At 48.2% G+C, this 19,713-nt stretch overlaps 1 protein-coding gene across 2 annotated transcripts in view; it reads right to left on the bottom strand.

Moving 5' to 3' along the window:
* The window catches only part of LOC142295128 (protein unc-93 homolog A-like), a 592,827-nt gene that overhangs the window by 268,282 nt on the left and 304,832 nt on the right, over window positions 1-19,713 (bottom strand). For both annotated transcript variants that reach the window (XM_075338196.1, XM_075338195.1), the window contains exons 6-7: window positions 18,130-18,265; window positions 7,112-7,243 (exon numbers count right to left, since the gene is read on the bottom strand). In XM_075338196.1, the coding sequence (XP_075194311.1) occupies window positions 7,112-7,243; window positions 18,130-18,265 (268 nt within the window). The remainder of the gene's footprint in view (window positions 1-7,111; window positions 7,244-18,129; window positions 18,266-19,713) is intronic.

Genomic DNA, 19,713 nt, shown 5'->3' with positions numbered 1-19,713 from the left:
GGAGCCGGGAAGACGGCTGGTGGAACCGTAAGGGACCGGGACAGAGTAGTGGCCCACCGGTACCGAACCGGGGAACCAACTGGAAATCGGAGCACCAGGAGGGGTACTCAGACCCAGAACGAGGCCCAGAAGCCACTGGACCGAGTCAAATTCACTGATTGGGGTCTGGACCTTAGGTCCTTTCCCACCCAAGTTCTGACTGAAGACAACAGCCCAACGAGGGGGATAGAAAGCCACCGATCAGGCAGAGAGATCCCACGGGCCAGCGTCTGCGGGCAAACGGGCTCTCCTGACACAAACAAAGCCGGGGAGCGGACTACCATCGCTGAGGCATAGGCAGTCAAAATTCTACAAAACGAGGTGCAGGAAAAAGGCGGGAACCATCGAACCGGGTGGGGGACCAGACGCAGCTGGCTGTGGGCACCGACCACCATCCTTTTGGTTTACCAGAGACTCCGGTGTATCTGTCATGGTGAGTACAACAGTGCCCTCGGGCCGCGCACCGCCCCGCATTGCACCAACACGCCCGCACCCCCACATCTGCCACCTTGCAACCACCAGGCCCCGGGACCATCGCCCTCTGCCCTGAGGGGTCAACTCCAGGCTGCACAACACCGTCCCCAGGAGCCTAGTTAACGGCAGCGGTGGTGTCCACACTCACCACAACCCGTGGGTGGCGTCACGAGCTTAAATTCCTAAACACCACAGCCCCGGACGTGAACCTCCCCACCGAAACCGCTCCCCTAGCGCCTGCCTCCCTTCAGAGTGACGTGATCCCGGGGTCTGGAGGTGCTCGAGCCACCCACCAAACGAGCCCGGACCCGAGCGGCTCGGCTGCAGCCAAGCGCGGGGCGGTACACATCGACTCTTTTGGCGTCACAAACAGGATTGAACCCATCCACTTACCGGTGGAAGTGCGCCTTGAAGTAGAAGGCAGCAGTGACTCGTTGAAAAATTGCAGAATCTGCCATCTTTGGGCATGAAGTTTCCCGCCAAAGTTGTCTTCCCTGCCCCCTGGGAACAGAACAGTGCAGGAAAGCGCGCGGCTGAATAGTGAAACTGGGCAGAAAGAACACCGAGTGCCGCGAAAAGACCAAGGGGGGGCGGGTGAAGATGCCTTGCCATGTGACCGAGTGGATAAAGGGCAGGGCTCCAGGACTCTGCTACCCGTTTGGTTCCTGGACCCCGTGTAAGCACCATGTCCGCCCCATCTGGCAAGCCCGAGATCCCCGAGCCCGCGCCTGGAACAGCGGCGTGGATGGAAGCCTGGACAGCGGCAATATGTCACCGCAAGCAGGCCCAGGTGCGTCTCCTGATGGAGCAATGGACAGCCGAGGTGGAGGAGCTGGCTGCGGTCGAGTGGGCTACGAAGTGGAGGCAGCTTTAGAGGAGCGGGTATGCGACCCATGCCCCTGTGTCCCGGAGGGAGCGGCCGCTGCGGCTGAGGAACCCGGTCTGCCCTGGCCCCCTATACTGCCTCCCCCGTTGTCCGTGTCGATCGCCGCTGCTCCCCTGCCCGGCTCGCTGCCATCAACATTGGCAGCAGAGTCCGCCTCACCGGCCTGCGTGGACCCGCATGCAGGGGAAGCCGCCGGTGAGAAAGAAGAAGCTACAGTTCCCGCGTAGGCCGCGGGAACGGCGCCCGGCTCAGAAGGCCTCCCGACAGTCAGCTTGGAACCAGAGGAGGCGAGCGAAGAGGAGGCTGCGGCTCCCGCCCTGGACGCTGGAGCTGAGGCGGCATGGGATCGGTTGCCACTGGGAACGGCGACGTGGCTGGAGAGAAAGCTGGCGCAGTTCTGTATCAAGGTACCGGTCGCGTCGATGCAGCAAGCTCTGAGCTGGAAGCAGGAGATACAAGAGATGGTGGCTGTGGTGATGGCAAACGAGAGGCCCTCCTCATGGAAAGCACCCCGGCAGGATACGGCCATGCAAACCCTTCCAGACCCGCCGACCCGTCAGGAGACTGGGCCCGCTCACGGTGAAATCGGCGAACCCCAGATGTCCCAGCGCCCAGAAGAGATGGCGTCGTCTGTGGAGCTGACCCGGATCTCCGTGTAAGCCTTGGGGGTAAGGAGGGTGTACATGCGTGCTCAGCTGCACGTCCACCCGTCTCCACCCCCCTCTGACCATGAAGAAGAGTAAAAGGTAGCTGTCAGGAACAGCCGGGGGAGTCACTCAGAAATCCCACTGCTGCCACCAATGTGTCACGAACAGCCGGGGGGTCACTCAGAAATCCCCCGTGCTGGCCACCAATATCACAATCGGGGGATAACAAGCGGGAGTCACGCCCCTCCTTTATACCTCCCGACCGACAGACAGTGCACGTGACGTGCTCTCTAGCGCCCCTCTTATAGTCAGGCCAATTATGGAATTCCCCGACAATAAGCAAGGAGGCCGCTACTCTACTTATGCCGATTATTGAAGGGTCCACGGTGAGAGTAGGGTATATATTCCCCCGACCTCCGCGGACGGAATATATAAAAACCTCCCCGAATCTCACTGGCTGCCCCACAATGATCCTTGGCAGCCTCAGCCTCACACGCTGCCAGATGCCCATGCTCTGCCATGAGTGTCTCGTAGGTATCCTGGTCTCCAGCTATAAGCCTATGGGGAGATAAGGTATGCACACCAGTGACTATGTAAGGGGAATACATGGAATAGCAGAAACTGCTGTGTGAATACTGACATGAAAAATTCAATAGCCATATGTAAGAATGAAATGTGAAAAATGGAATCTGCATTACTGCCATGAATATATGAATAAAGAGAAATTTAGCTACTGAATTGATCAATGCAATAGAGCCAAAACACTACGCCATAGTATTTCTCTACGTTGGGGTCCCTAATCTCCCCGAATCTCACTGGCTGCCCCACAATGATCCTTGGCAGCCTCAGCCTCACACGCTGCCAGATGCCCATGCTCTGCCATGAGTGTCTCGTAGGTATCCTGGTCTCCAGCTATAAGCCTGGCCAGGGCAGCTTGAAGGAGGGCCTCTGCACCTCTCAGGCCAGAGGGATTGGCAAATGGGGATCTGCGGCATGCTGCAGAGCCAGGTGATTCACTGTCCCTTTCAGAGCAGAGGGCTGGCATCTGGCTCCCTGAGGGAATTTGGGTGAGCTGCTCCTCATCTTGTCCGGAAGTGCCAGGTTGTGCGATGTCCTCTGCAGAGCTTTTCTCTGGCGTCAGGCTCTTGGAGGGCTCGTGGACAACCTCCTCATCGTCTCTGGCCTGAGCATCGGCCATTCCTTTGGCTTTGCTCCTGGTGCTCTCAGCCATTGTTGCAGACTTTGGTCACTGACACAGAACTGACACCTGATGCACCCACACACCCTACTGTATCTGCACTGTGACACTCTAGTGTTGGTCTGGTCTTAAGACCCCAGCAGCCAAAGCTGCTGCTGGCAGTCTTTAGTGTCTGGGAGTATGGGTCTCACACTCACACACACTATTATCTCGATCCCACCGCTGCCACCAATATGTCACGAACAGCCGGGCGGGTCACTCAGAAATCCCACCGCTGCCACCAATATGTCACGAACAGCCGGGGGGGGGTCACTCAGAAATCCCCCGTGCTGGCCACCAATATCACGATCGGGGGGTAACAAGCGGGAGTCACGCCCCTCCTTTATACCTCTCGACCGACAGACAGAGCACGTGACGCGCTCTCTAGTGCCCCTCTTATAGTCAGGCCAAATATGGAATTGCTCGACAATAAGCAAGGAGGCCGCTACTCTACTTATGCCGATTATTAAAGGGTCCACGGTGAGAGTAGGGTATATATTCCCCCGACCTCCGCGGACGGAATATATAAAAACCTCCCCGAATCTCACTGGCTGCCCCACAATGATCCTTGGCACAAACTCACTGCCACCAACCGATTTACGGTAACTATTAGCCGAACACACAGACGTGGGATTCACGATCGAGATAACAGAACAGCCCAAGATTAATTATATAATTTAATCGGCCTAAGCCACACTAGAAACTACAATATATACAATATGGGATCTACAGAATATACAGTTAAGTCAGAGTACAGTTACAGATAAAGCATGGTTTACAAACAGGCATACAGTTCAAGCAGTTACCTTGTGCGTCTGGCCACAGGGGGGGTGCCGTAGACCAGGTTTCCAGGATCTCCCTCACAGGTCTTTCCAGACTCAGACCCCCGATCAAAGAACAAGCTAAAATGTCCGAACTGGGGATATCAATCCTGGCTTAATTCCTGTCCCCTCCTACCTTAGTGACCTCAGAGGGAGCACTGCTCCAACCCTGGCTGGAGTCAGTATAATATCCAAAAAGGGGATATTGGCCATAACTTTGCCTGGGAACGTCGTAGGCGGACGCCAATGCTCTCATTGTGACAGTTATGAATTTAGCTGCAAAACGAGAGGACTCATGGCTTGTCTGCTAGTTCCCCACTGGCCAATATCACGCCTGGGGTACTTCCCAAGGCCCCACTCCCATAAAAAAAGTGTGCCAGCATCGTCCGCATACGGAGACACCATTTTTATGGTTGCCGTATTTATCGGAAATATGGCTCACGACATATTAACCATATTTTACCAGAGTCTTTCTGTCTGGTAGCTTCCAAAGCCTGGTAATGAGATACAAACTCCTGTTACAGGGTCACAGCAGGGGGTCATCCTGTGTCCATTGTTCACAGCTCATCTAATCTCCATATCACAGGAGATTGCCTTCTGCTGGGTGAGTGGAACACAGACCAGTTCCTCTGACACCTATCTGCTAAACAAACCAGTTATCCCTGTGGTAACTTGTCTGATTGAAGGAGCTGTGTGAAGGAAAGGGGGGGTGACACCAGGAGAGGGCTTACTTACATGACTTGAATATCATGATTTATCCTCATAGCTCCAGATTTACCTCACAGTAGCGGTTTCGGCTACCCCATTTGTTGTTGGCCCCCGTTGGGACCCTGTTGAATCCCGTTTGTCCCATTTCAAAATAGACAAGGCAGAGAACTTGCAGGCCACCCAATAACTTTTGGGGTTGTAAATAATTCCCGGTCCACCCTTCAGGTCCCACAGCCTCCGAAGAGGCAGGCTGGAGGAAGGGCCTGTGGCAGAGAAGGCCGAGGCCCTGTCACCATGGCAACTAGTGACTACCCTCCGGGTCAGGGGTCCCCTGGACGTGGGGCCTCTGAGAGACTGCCGGGTAAGGAACTTTTTACCCTGCCCGTTTGGGCAATACCCGGACCTTGACCCGTTCCTCGACTGGGGAAATAGGGTGCTGACCTGGTTTTAGAGGCAGCATCAAGGCTAGGTTTGCTTGGGTGGGCAAGTGGAAGGACCCGATCCCGTTACAGTTTAATAAAAATGTTTATATATGTGCAACATTTAAGAATGTGCCTCCCGTAAAGGAAGATTTCAAACCTGCTTAAAATGTAAAAAGTTTAGTATACTTGTACCTGTTTTCCCGTTTATCTTTTACAGCAAACAAAAATAAACCGGTGGTGGTCGGGCAGCCCGCGGACGGTCTGCATTAAACCAAGGGGGAATGTGACGCCCTGGACTAGCCAGGTAGTCACAGACAGGCCCTTGCACAAACAGCAGTCCCCTAACAAGGTAACAGCAGCCAACCTAAAAAACCCTGAGTCACCCCTCTCAGGTTTTGACGTTCACACCAGGGGGCAGAGCCATGCGGTTGGCCACGCCCACTAAGGAGTTCGGATAGCCTGAGGCGGGAAAACACAAAATATCTGTTAGGGAGGAGAGTGGAGTAGTTGGAAAGTAGTAAACATCTGTCAGGGATCTGGGTCGTAGCCCGGATACCCTGTGGCCAGGAGGCAAACAGTGGTTGTCGCCTGCAGGAGTCGGGAAGACAGCTGGTGGAACCGTAAGGGACCGGGACAGGGTAGTGGCCTGCCGGTACCGAACCGGGGAACCAACTGGAAACCGGAGCACCAGGAGGGGTACTCAGACCCAGAACGAGGCCCAGAAGCCACTGGACCGAGTCAAATTCACTGATTGGGGTCTGGACCTTAGGTCCTTTCCCACCCAAGTTCCGACTGAAGACAACAGCCCAACGAGGGGGATAGAAAGCCACTGCTCAGGCAGAGAGATCCCATGGGCCAGCGTCTGCGGGCAAACGGGCTCTCCCGACACACACAAAGCCGGGGAGCAGACTACCGTCGCTGAGGCATAGGCAGTCATCAAAATTCTACAAAACGAGGTGCAGGAGAAAGGCGGGAACCACCGAACCGGGTGGGGGACCAGACACAGGCGGCTGCGGGCACCGACCACCATCCTTTTGGTTTACTAGAGACTCCAGTGTATCTGTCATAGTGAGTACAACAGTGCCCTTGGGCCGCGCACCGCACGGCATCACACCAACACGCCCGCACCCCCACATCTGCCACCTCGCAACCACCGGGCCCCGAGACCATCACCCCCTGCCCGTGGAGGGGTCAACACCAGGCTGCACAACACCATCTCCGGGAGCCTAGTTAACGGCAGCGGTGGTGTCCACATTCACCACAACCCGTGGGTGGCATCACGAACTTAAATTCCTAAACACCACGGCCCTGGCCGTGAACCTCCCCACCGAAACCCCTCACGTAGCGCCAGCCTCCCTTCAGAGCCCCGTGACCCCCTGGGTCCGGAGGCACTCGAGCCACCCACCAAACGAGCCCGGACCCGAGCTGTAGCTGAGCGCGGGGCGGTACACTTGCACTCTGCACACTACAACAAATTGGCCGTCTGAAGTCACATAAAGTTAAATAAAAAGGAGGGAAAGAAAGGGCATATTTGTAGAGATTCCCAATATATAATGCAATACATATTGTGTCGATCAATAAATACTGTCAAAGAAAAAGTACTATAATATAATAAAATGATATAGGCAAGAGAATTAAGCTGGGGCAGGGGTAGCAGAGTAATTGCTGGTGTTCTCACTGCTTAGACACAAACCAAACATGAGAATAGGGATTTCATGTTTGCCATGGGACTGGCGCTCGCAGTTGCTAATGGTATAAATAGGAATAAAAAAATGAAAATGGAAAAATGTTTTTTTAGAATATCTTATATTTAAAAAGGAATATCATTATATTAGCAACAAATAAAAACAAATAAAATTTGATGCATAAATACTTACAATTAGTTTGAGTCTGCCAGATAGCATCTGCCATTCCCCATAAAGCAGGAAAGATGAAGAACATAACAAGCTGATTTGGATGAGGCTTCCAAAGTAGTAATGCGATTATAACAGCAAGATTTGTGACTGCAGCTAGTAAAAAAGTAGAGGCAGAATGAGTGAATCCTGATCAGATTGAGTGGTAGTACTGATCATACAAACTAAACTAGCAATATCAAGGTTAAAAATTAGCATTTTACCTACTGTAGGGATGGAGAACCTTTTTTCGGTTATGGGCCAATTGGATGTTTATTCCATCATTTGGGGTCAGTACAACATTATTAATTTGAAATGTATTCTATTATATTTGGTCAAACATTTAATCAACTCACCTGTGATGTAACAGCTGTAGCTGCTTCTCTTTGGTGCTTTGTGATGTTAGGTTGAAATGAGGATGCTACTCACAACTGCTTTTCCAGATTTGCATTGCTCTGGAGTGCTGTAGACTATTTATGATGAATTTTGCAAAAAAAATTTGCAGCAGTAAGTTCTGAATTCTGAACACAGATGTACAGTAGCGACCAAAAGTTTTGTATTTTTTTTAAAAAGTGTGATTGTGATTAATTCTGTCTGGTTGTTGTGAGGCCATTTTCCTGGGGATTTTAGTAAACTGGAAGCAAATGGTTGCCAGCTCTAAGGATGAAAATTGTGTTTTAAATTGTTTTATCCCTTTATGTGTTAGTTTTCCACATTTGCTTAACCAAATGATTTGCATATTTTGTCATTAGCAGCCTAATTTTGCCTACATTTTTTTGTCTTTGTATGTGAGTTTTCGGATAAAACATGGCAAAGGCAAAGGCAAATTTACCACCAGATGTCAGGAAGCTTATATATTGTTAGAGCAAAGCCAGGTAAAAGCCAAAAAGAGGCAGCTATGGAATTCAACTGTTCTCAGAACAAAGTGTTGCATATAATAAAGAAAGAAAAAGGCTGTTATGGAACAGCTGACAAACCTAGAAATGGACAACCACAGAAAACGTCCTCTAAAGATAATCACTTTATTAGGAAAAAGTCTGTATCTGAGGTCCATAAAAGTGCTGCACAGATTTCACACAAAATGAACTAAGAATATGGGGTCAAAGTGAGTCGCCACACTGTGGTGTAATAGCGAAGATCAGTAGGCTTGAATGCACAAGTTCCAGTCAAGAAGCCTTTCATCTCTGCAACGAACCAGAAGGTCTGACTTGAGTTTGCCAAATAGAGCCAATGTTAAGAGACTGATTGGTCTTAGGTGTTGTCAGGGGTGGGATTCAAATTTTTACAGGTTCTCTGTAAGCCCCGCTCATTTGAAAACCACACCCATTCTGTAACACACCCATTTTGTTATCCACACCCATTACACCATTTACACACTTTCCTCAACCAAAAAATACAAGTAATTTAAAGTAAAATCTTTCCCCTTCTTACCCTCCTATACCTTCACTCTCCTGTCCAGTACCAGTTGTTCCAGTCACTGTCTGTCATATTGTATTAAACGGTTTTTCTACAATTTTTAAAAATTATAATTAAAGGAACCCTGCTAAAATTGGAATAGACGACCTTCCCCATACAGATCTCATCCCATGTGGCTGATTTTCCAGTGCAGATCCCATGCCATGTGGCTCCTTTCCCCCTACAGATCCCATCCCATGTGCTCCTTTTCCCCTGCAGATCCTGTCCCATATGGCTCCTTTTCCCATATAGTTCCCATCTTATGCAGCCTCCTCTCCCCTCCCCTGCAGATCTCGTCCCATGTGGCTCCTTTTCCCATATAGTTCCAAGCTTATGTGGCTCCTCTCTCCTGCAGATCTTGTCCCATTTGGCTCCTTTTCCCATATAGTTCCCATCTTATGCGGCTCCTCTCCCCTGCAGATTCTTGTCTCCTTGCATCTTTGGCTCATTGAGCACTTACCTACTCCAAGCACCGGCAGCCTCTCTTCTGTCTTCCGTCCTCCTCTGCAGGCACACTGATGCTGGCAGGTGGCAGCAGGATGAGCAACCTCACCACGCTGCCGTGATCCCTGCAGCATAAGCGCGTCGCTGCACGCCAGGCAGGGCTGGCACATTTTAGCCTGGAGGCAATCATAAGGCAATGGCCCTCAAGTTTCAGTGGCCCACCTTTGGTCTGTTTATCTCTAGCCGCTGCATTAAAGCGGCAGTGGTAACAGGCTTTATGAACAGACTGGTACATATATATGGGAACAGAACCGTGCTTACTGCTTACATAGATACTGCAGCAGAACCAAGATGACTACATAGATATGGGAACTGCAAGGAGCTTACTACAGAGATATGGGAGGAGAGCCGAGCTTACTTCAGAGATACGAGATCAGAACCGAGCTTACTACATAGATACGAGATCAGAACCGAGCTTACTATAGAGATACAAGATCAGAATCGAGCTTACTACTCAAATACGAGATCAGAACCGAGTTTACTTCAGAGATACGAGATCACAACCGAGCTTACTACATAGATATGAGATCAGAACCGAGCTTACTATAAAGATACGGGATCAGAACCGAGCTTACTACATAGATACGAGATCAGAACCAAGCTTACTATAGAGATACGAGATCAGAACCGAGCTTAGTACAGAGATATGAGATCAGAACCGAGCTTACTACAGAGATACGAGATCAGAACCAAACTTACTAGAGATATGGGAGCAGAATCGAGCCTACTACATAGATACGAGATCAGAACCGAGCTTACTATAGAGATACGAGATCAGAACCGAGCTTACTGTATCCATATAGTAACAGAATCGTACTTACTAAGTCTACTACATAGAAATCGCAACAGAACCAAGCCTCCTACATAGATATGGGAACAGAACAAGCTTACTGCATACACATAGTATCACAACTAAGCTTAGTGCTTAAATATGGTACCATAGTTGAGCTTAAAACATACAGTATGTCCACCCATATCCTGTTCACCGCCATTAACTTGAGAACGGCAGCAGCTATAGGCATAGAAGTGGTGTCTAGGTATAGTAAATTATCCATGCGCTACGCAATGAAACCACCTATAGCACCACCTGGTGGAAAACAACGGAGTTAGCATTTCTATGTCGAAAATGGAACGAAATAGAGAAAAAAAGTGAATTACAAAGTTGTAGTGCATCATCAATTCAATACGAATCAACACCTGACGGTGGACAGGATATGGGTGGACACACTGTAGATGCAAAACCACACTTGCTATGTAGATACAGTACCATATCCCAGCTAACTACATATACAACAATTAGAAAGCTTCTCCTATATTTTCAATGTTAAACACGTACAGCACACAGATGGCACATAGACTGTACACTGCGTGTGCTGTACGTGTTTTTCACAGCCCCATAGACTTCTATTTGCCCTTCTCATCTGTGCTGTTGGAGAAAAACAGACGTCTCCATGTGAACCACATGGACACGCGGTCTTCGTAAACACGCGGACATGCGAGCAGCACCATAGGTTATAATGGGTATGGGTATGTGTGGTCACCGTGAATAAAGCGGATACAACACATACCATATACACAGACATGTAAAGGAGGCATTATGGTGACATAGTTACTTCACAGTGCAGGGGTTAATTTCAGTTTTCTTTTCATAAACATGGACAGACAAATGAAATTCCCAAACACATATGTGAACGACTCCTTAGGGCTGTGTACCCACGATCAGTGTCAACAGCATTTTGGACGCAAAGTGTTTTCACTGTGTCCAAATTGCTGCATTGTACAGTACAGGCACAGTGAATGGATTTATAGAAATCTCCGTCCCCCTGGGTTTCTTTTAGACTCTCCATAAACTGACCTGTGGCGTGAGTTTCTGAGCTGCAGCATGTCAATTTATTCTAATGTACCGCCCCGCGGGCTCGGCCGGCTGCCGAGCCACTCGGATCCGTGCTCGTCGGTGGGTGGCTCGAGCTCTCCACAGACCCGGGGGTCACATCGCTCTGAAAGGGGGTTGGCGCTACACGCAGGGACTTCGATGGGGAGTTCCACGGCCATGGCCGCGGTGGTTTGTAGGGGATTTAAGTTTGTGACGCCACCCATGGGTTGTGGTGAATGGATGGACACCACCGCTGCCGTTGACTAGGCCTCCCGGGGACGGTGTTGCGCAGCTTGGTGTTGACCCCTCCGTGGGTAGGGGAGTGATGGTCCCGGGGGCCCGAGAGAGGTGCTGAGGCGGGGGTGCGGGTTCGTGCTGGGGGTTGTCGGTGCGGTGTGGTGCGGTGCGCGGCCCGAAGGCACTGTTGTACTCACTATGATGAAACACGCTGGAGTCTCTGGTAAACCAAACAAAATGGTGAACGGTGCCCGCAGCCGGCTGCAGTTTTCTCCCCTTAGTAGGTTGATATTTTCCGCCTTTCTCCTGCACCTCACTTGTATAATCTGTAAGCCCTTTTTGCCCGCAGACGCTGGCCCCTTCGGTCTCTGTGCCTGAGGTGGCGTTGCCCTTTATGGTTGGGCTGTTGTCTTCTAACGGGTCTTAGGTGGGATAGGTCCTTAAGTCCAGTCCTCAATCAGTTGATTTGACTCAGCCCTGTTGGTTCTAGGCCTCGTACTGGGTCTGAGTACCCCTCCTGGTGCTCCGGTTTCCAATCGGTTCCCCGGTTCGGTACCGGCGGGCCACTGCCCGTCCACGGTCCCTACGGTTCCACCGGCTGTAATCCCAGCTCTTGCAGGCGGCCACCACCGTCTGCTTCCTTGCCAGAGGTGACTGGGCTCCAACCCAGACACCTTGTAAGACTATGGCAGGCCTGGTCAAAGGATTTGCCCTTGAACTTGACTACTCCACTCCACTGTCAAAGCTAATCTACTTAGAAGTACTGTTTTCCCGCCTCCAGGCCTGTGAACTCCTCGGTGGGCAGAGCCAACCGCCTGGCTCCACCCCCCCTGGTGTGGACATCAACCCTGGAGGGAGGTGACAAGGGTTTTGTAGTTTGGCTGCTGTCACCTTTTTAGGGAGGGGGTGTGTGTGTGGGACTACCTGGGACGACCTGAATAGTCCAGGGCATCACCCTAACAGCGATGATAGTGCTCTGAGCGGGAGAATACAGTGAAAATCCACTGTCAGTCACCCTGATCGCTCAGGAGACTAGCAGCTCCACCAGAGAAAGTACGCTGCACCATGAGGACGCCTGGTGGGCACTCACCCTTATAGATTTAGTGTTGTGCCTTAAAGATACAAATGTTTTACATATACAGAATACACTATAAGGCTACGTGCCCACAGTCCGGACATTCTGCATCCTGTACTCAGCATGTCCTCTCCTGCAGGGCCGTGAGTGCTATTCTGCAGGGACCACAGCTGCTGTGAGTGCTATTCGCCAGGACCACAAGCTGCCGCTGGTACTATCTGCAGGGACCACAGCTGCCATGACTGCTATCTGCAGGGACTGCAGCTGCTACAAGATCAAATGGAAAAAAGAGTCGGGTTGGAACTCACACCAAGTCCCAACCCCCCCTCTTTTTTCCATATGATCTTGTACTACGGCCCTGCCTGTTCGGTGGACTGCGACCATCCAGCTGGAATCTGGGAAGCACATAAACAGGTGAGCTGAAAATTTTTTCTTCTTGCTGCAGCTGCTACATGTGCTATCTGTTGGGACCCGCAGCTACCGTGAGTGCTATCCGCAGGGACCACAGCTGATACATGTCCTATCCGCAGGGACCACAGCTGCCCCTGGTACTATCTGCAGGGATTTCAGCTGCTGTGAGTGCTATCTGCAGGGACCGCAGCTACCGCAGCTACCGTAAGTGTTATCCACAGGTACCGAAGCTACCGTGAGTGCTATCTGCAGGGACGGCAGCTGCCGCGAGTTTTATCTGCAGGGACCGCAGCTGCTCGTGCTCACGATCAGGGTTTGGGCTGCTGCGGTCTCTCTCTCTCTCTGTTTTTCATGTGAAGAACACATGTGGCTGCACAACAATAAAGTGACATGCTGCAGCACGGAAAGCCACACTGCAGGTCAGATTACACTGCGGCCAGTACACGCACAGTGGGCAAGAGATTTCTATAATTCCATCCACTGTGCTTGTACTGTACAACGCAGCGTTTAGGAAGCAGCAAAAACATACTGTATACAAAACGCTGCAAACACTGATCGTGGCACACAGCCTTACACACATATAACCCCAGAAACATGGACATGTAAACACACAGCACACATGTGTACACATATACAGACATTTGCACACATATACACAGACATGTACACAGATATAGTCACATAGAAACATATACATATTTGAAGACATTGACAAACATGTAAACACACACACACAAGAATGGACAAACATAATCATATACACAGCCATACACACAAACTGGGGGGCTTCTACTGTTGATGATTGGGGGACAATTCTTTTCTTGTCTCTCATGCGGTCCACAGACTTGTTTGATGGTAAACTCCAGTGGGCTAAAGGACCTTGCTGACGTCATGCCCCTGTGATCAGAAGGGGGCGGGGCCTTAGCCAACATTGCTGATACCAGGATCAAACTCCACGTGGTCCTGGAGTTGTTTATAATAAAAGCGGAGGTCTGAGGTAAGATCCTCAAATGGGAAGTGGTGCAGGGGGAGGGGGGTGTCTTACCACTGACCCCTGCTACTAATATAAACAGCATAATAGTGGACGGGAGGAAACATGGCCATGCCCACCAACCAAGTCGGCCATGCCTACTAACCAGGAAGGTCCTTCTAGCTACTGGGATTCAGCCACAACCCTTGTCTGCATGACGTCATTATAACACATATGGCCACGCACTGTGAACTGCGCACGGCTGTGTCTCCTGTACTATGCGGCCGGTCAGCACTATCTACGCCTGTAATGTGTCAGTGTGCCCAGTCACATCACAGTACAGCAGACACGGCCACGCGCTATTCACTGTGCGCAGCCATGTGTGTTATAATGACATTATGCAGCAGGTGGCCGGCCCTGTACAACAGCTGGGAGAGCAGATAGGGTCCAGTGAACCCGGAAGTGCAGCGCGTACAGAGAACCGGATCGCCGGAGCCGTTTCTTGCTGGTTCGGGGAACCGGCTGCTATTTTAACAACCGGTTCACCCGAACTGGACAGAACAGGCTGAATCCCACCCCTGGGGGTTGTGGTAGGATGAATCCAAGTTCAATCTGTTTGGTAGTGATAGTAAGCACTATATATATATTGCCCAATTGGAAAATCTAATGATGTAAGGTACCAAAAACCTACAGTGAATCATGGCAGTGGCAATTTCATGGTTTGGGGCTGCTTTTCTGCCATTGGCTCTATGCACAGAATTGATAAAAATATGAATGTTCTCATGTACAAGGATATACTGGAGAATATAATGCTGCCACATGGTAAAAACAAAGCAGGAGCTGGAAATTCCAGCAAGACCAAGATCCTAAGCACACATCCAATTTAGTCAAAAATTGGTTAGCAAAGAAAAATGTTCACCTGTTGCAATAGCCAATCACCTGATTTATACCCAATAGAGCACCTTTGGGATGACTTAAGGCGATGAGTTGGGGCCCGTACGCATTGCAATAAAGATGAATTGTTTGCAGACTTGCAAATAGAATTGAGCAAAATCCCTCAAGATGTCTTGAATACCCTAGTGGCTTCAATCCCCCATCTGTGTGGAGCAGTAATTAAAGGCAGAGGTTTTGCTACAAAATACTAAGTTATGGCATTGTAAACAATGAATTACTCTCTATGTTGTGATCAATAAATTGTATACACAAAACTTTATATATGACCATACCTATATACAAAATTAAGGTCTTGCTTGATGACAACTTCATGCACTTTCAATTCATCACCATGAAAATGGCATCACAACAACCAGACAAGATAAATCACACTTTTGCAAAATGCAAGACTTTTGGTCGCTACTGTACATTACACTGCAGGTCTCCTGACAGTGGGAAATTTAAGACTGCTCACATGACGTTTATATCCTCAATTAGTGCCATGTTTGAATATACATCACATAGTAGACACCGAGACTGCTCTATATACATCACACAGGAAATTCTGAGGCTGACATATATATATCACATAAGATACACTTGGGTTGGTGGCACATACATCACTGGAGACGTTGAGGCATATACATCACAGGAGATGGTGGGAACATACTTCATAGGCAGGGTTGGCAGCACAAACATCACAAAAATGGTTGGGGCACATATATTGCAGGAGAGGCAGGGATATATATGTGTAGCATATACATTACAGGGGACACTGTGACTGGAGCATATACAGTACATCACAAATGATACAAATGGGCATATATATCACAGGAGATGCTGGGGTAAAATACATCATAGGACGGACTTAAGGCACAAGAAGTACAGGATGGTCTGGCGCACGCTCATTGCAGAAGATGCTGCACACATCACAGGTGGGCCTGGCAGCACATATATTGCAGGAGGGTCTGCAGGCACAAATAACGCAGAAGTCGCTGCTCTATATAGGCAGCATAAACATCATAGGAGATGCTGAGACTGGAGCATAAACATCACATAGGATACACAGAGGCATATACATCACAGCAGACGCTGGGGGCACATACATCGTAGGAAAGACTTGAGGCACAAGAAGCACAGGAGGGTCTGGCGCACGCTCATCGCAGAAGATGCTGCACACATCACAAGTGGGGCTGGAGTCATTTATATCACAAAAGAGATAGAAGACTCATACATCACAGAAGCAGCTGGGGACACAGACGAGCAAAAGGATAACAATCTTTTGAATTTTTGACTATGGGGCTCCATATCGCACCATTTACTACAGCTTGGAGAGTGAGACTACCTTAATTATAAAGACAATCATCTTGGCAGTCTCTTACATAAATTTGATTTCAATTATTTAGCATAGGGTTAGTTATGCAGATTTCTGTTTTGTTACTGCATTGTTTCTGTTTTGCTCCTAAAAATCTAAATTTTAATTTTTATTATTTTGTTAGTATTTGTAAATCTACATTTGGTTTTTAACAGTGCCTAAATCCTTCTAGGCATGCTCTTGATCAGAATCAAGAATGTCTCGACCAAAGTCTGATCCTAGGTCTCTTCTACACATTCCCAAAGTTGGTGCATACTGCTTAAAAAAAATTGAGAAAGTAATACAGCTTTTTCTTCAACGCTACCTACAAGTGTTTTATTGGGTTGTGGTCTGGGGACTGTGGGGGCCAATCCCGCACCTTTATTTCATTGTCATTGGACTATTTCTATGCCAATGTTGAAATATGCTTCAGGTTGTTGTCCTACTGGAACACAATTGTTGTCCTTTTCATACCCATAGTATTTGAGTGTACAAAGTAATTTGTCTTGTAGGATAGTCACATATAAGTCACCATTGAGACCACCATCGATCCTGGTCAAGTATTTAACACATTTGGCTGTGCAACAACCCCATATCATCAGGCACCAAACTTGACAGTTAGTTAAATTTCTTTATCCGTTATCCACTTTTTCCCTTTGTTTCTTCCAGACCCCTTTCACCCATCTGTGTCTAGTCTATTGACTTTCTTCTCATCGCTCAAAGTCACCCATTTCAAATCTTCTACTATTCACTTTTCATACTTTTTGCAATCTTGAACCAACTGTTTTTATGATGATATTGAAGTCAAGGCTTCTTCACCTCTTTTGGGCCAGTATTCCAGACTTGTGTAAGAAGAATGGAACGATGCTTGCATGGATGTCTCTGATCTCACTATTATGAAGCATAAGAGCCACTTTGAGTGCTGTGTTTGTCATGCCAGATAGACCTTGTGATAATTCCACTTGTTGACTCCGACATTTTGCCTGGAGATCCACTTTCTTCCAACTGTCACGGCACTCACATGATGCAGTTTGGCAATTTTCTTGGCTGAGAGACAAATATTGATGAGCTAGAGGATGCTGTTTCTTTTTTCTTGTGAAATCTTTTTCTTATCTGCTCTTTGATTCAAGCCAGTGACCTTTCTCTTGTGAATCAATGTAACAGCACAATGCGCTTTGAGGGCTAATGCGCTCGTAACTGCTGATTATTCTGCAGAGATTTGACAGCACATGTGCGCTTCAAATCCCTGCAGAATGAACACAGTATTTTTGTTAAAAAAGGCCGATTTCATGCTCTATGGCTGCTGCCCCCACCATAGACAGATTGGGAGCTGCATCCAGAACACACAGATATTGACATGCTGCATTTTGAATGCACGGATTTGGGTCAAAATGTTAGCACCCAAATCGCTGCGTTCATAAAAGCAACGTGCGCACGTCTCATGCACAATCTACATAGATTGTGCAGGGAACGCAGCATGCATGCATTTACGCTGCAGTGCAATACGCAGCGTAAATGCATGTAAGTACGCAACGTGCGCATGAGCCCTTAGGGAATGTGAGATCAACTTGTAAATTTGTAATATACAGAAAAAAACTTTTGTTTGAGAGTCACAAGCAAAAGACCACCATTCTTACCAATTTATTTCTAAGCTGTCCTGTGAAAAAAAGTGTTCACTTTTATGTACCGGGAAAATGTGCAAGTTAGAAAAGGAGGGAGTTTAGGAATAGTATAAGGCTATGTTCACGGTAGAATGTTGCTGCGTATTTTTCTGCATGAAAATCCGCGGCTTTCCCGCAAAATCCGCACCTTTTCAAAGGTGCGGATTTACCGCGGATTTACCTCGGATTTACCGCGGAATTGCCGCGGATTTTTTTTTCCCCAATTCTGAAGCCAAAATCCGGATCAAAATCCGCAACAATAATTGACATGTTGCAGATTTTTCCGGATCAAAATCCGCACCAAATCCGCCGCGGAAAAATCCGCAGCATGGGCACAGCATTTCCAAAAAGCCATAGAAATGGCTGGGAAGTGCCGCTGCTGCAGATTTTCGGAAAATCTGCGGCTTTTCCGCGAGAAATCCGTGGCAAAATCCGCGCATTTTCCGCAGCGTGGACACATAGCCTTAAAGTAAGATATAAAAAATAAACTTAATTTCCAAACTATTTAAAATAGTTCTCAATTTTCTTACCAAAAGTAAAAAGAAATATTCTTCCAGTATATTGAGAAAGTTTTCCAAATACCAAGGAACAGATGGCATTAGTTGCAGCAAAGCAAATCATCACATATCCAACAAAATGTATCCCAAGAGAGCAGGTAACATAAGACTAAAATCAAGAGATATAAGAATTAATAGAAAACCACACCATGTATTATTTTTACAGCAAGCACTGTACAGAACAATTGGGACAACCTTTTTCTTCAATAAACAGTAAGTATTCTGTTTAGTCATGGAGTGTCAATCAGTTAGCTTGTCACCTGAATAAGCTTGTCAACGGTTTCCATTAACAACAGCAGAATAGCTGGCTTTGTGAATACTGCAAATGTGATTATTCATTTTTACATCAAAAAAAGCTTTTCAAAATGATTTCTTTACACAGCTGAAAGTTTAGTTATTTAATTTAGACAATCCTGTGGGATCTCTACTATGGAGCACCCAACATCCCAATTAAATTGGAGGTAGTGATAAACATCGTTTCAGGATGACAGAAGGTTGGGTTGAAGGAAGAGATCCCGGGAGGCTAGTTTTGATCTGGCACACTCCAACAAGTTCACTGAGCTTTCTGATGAGGGGGTGTGAGTATAGGAGTAGCACTGCTGCAGCAAGATACATCCTTGGAAAGCTGGAGGACTAGTGTCTGCTCTAGTAAAGGGGGAAATTGGAGCAGTGCAGGAAAGAACAGACAGGTGGTGGTAGTAGGGTTTAAATTATATGGGGAGCTGACAGGATAATATGTCAAAAACAGGCATCGTCAAATGGTTGTGTTGCCTTCCAGGCCCTCAAGTTTGACACGCTGCTGAGGAGCCAGTGGTCATTGTACACACCGACACCAAGAACAAAGTTCCCTTAAAGATGATTTCAGGGAATTAGGCCAAAAGCTTAACGGGAACCTGTCAGGTCCAATATGGACCAGAACTACGAGCAGTTCTGGGTACATATTGCTGATCCCTACCTAACCATCCCTGTATACACTAGCATAGATAAAGAGAGCTTTAGAAAAAGTGTTTCCAAAGATCTTTTACCGTATGCTAATGAGCGAGGGGACTATCCTTGAGGGCGTTAGTTCCCCAGCCAATCGCCCCTCATAAGCATGTTAGTACACCCTGGTGGGCGTGCTAACATGCTAATGAATACGCACCGTCACATAATGATCTCACTCACCTCTCAGCCACCATACGCAGTATTTGGCTCAGTAAGCATGACCCTGGAGTTTGCGTCATGAGCATTATGAAGCTGGGTTTACGTGTCCTGGCTTCAAACTGAAGTAGTGTGCATGACCCAAACTCTCGGGTCATATGCACTGAGCCGAAATCCAGCGATGGCGGCGGAGAGGGGAGTGAACTCATCCTGTGACGCTGCGTATTTATTAGCATGATAGCACGCCCACAGGAGGTACTAACATGCTAATGAGGGGTGACTAATGACCAGGGGACTAGTTCCCTTGCTCATTATCATACTGTAAAAGATCTTTAGAAATACTTTTTCTAAAGATCTTTTTATCTATGCTAGTGGATACAGGGATGGTTAGGCAGGGAATAGCAATATACACCCAGA

Source organism: Anomaloglossus baeobatrachus, chromosome 3 (assembly GCF_048569485.1).
Source record: "Anomaloglossus baeobatrachus isolate aAnoBae1 chromosome 3, aAnoBae1.hap1, whole genome shotgun sequence".
Lineage (NCBI taxonomy): Eukaryota > Metazoa > Chordata > Amphibia > Anura > Aromobatidae > Anomaloglossus > Anomaloglossus baeobatrachus.
Note: the sequence above shows the minus strand (reverse complement) of the source record. Positions and strands in the feature narration are given on the sequence as shown.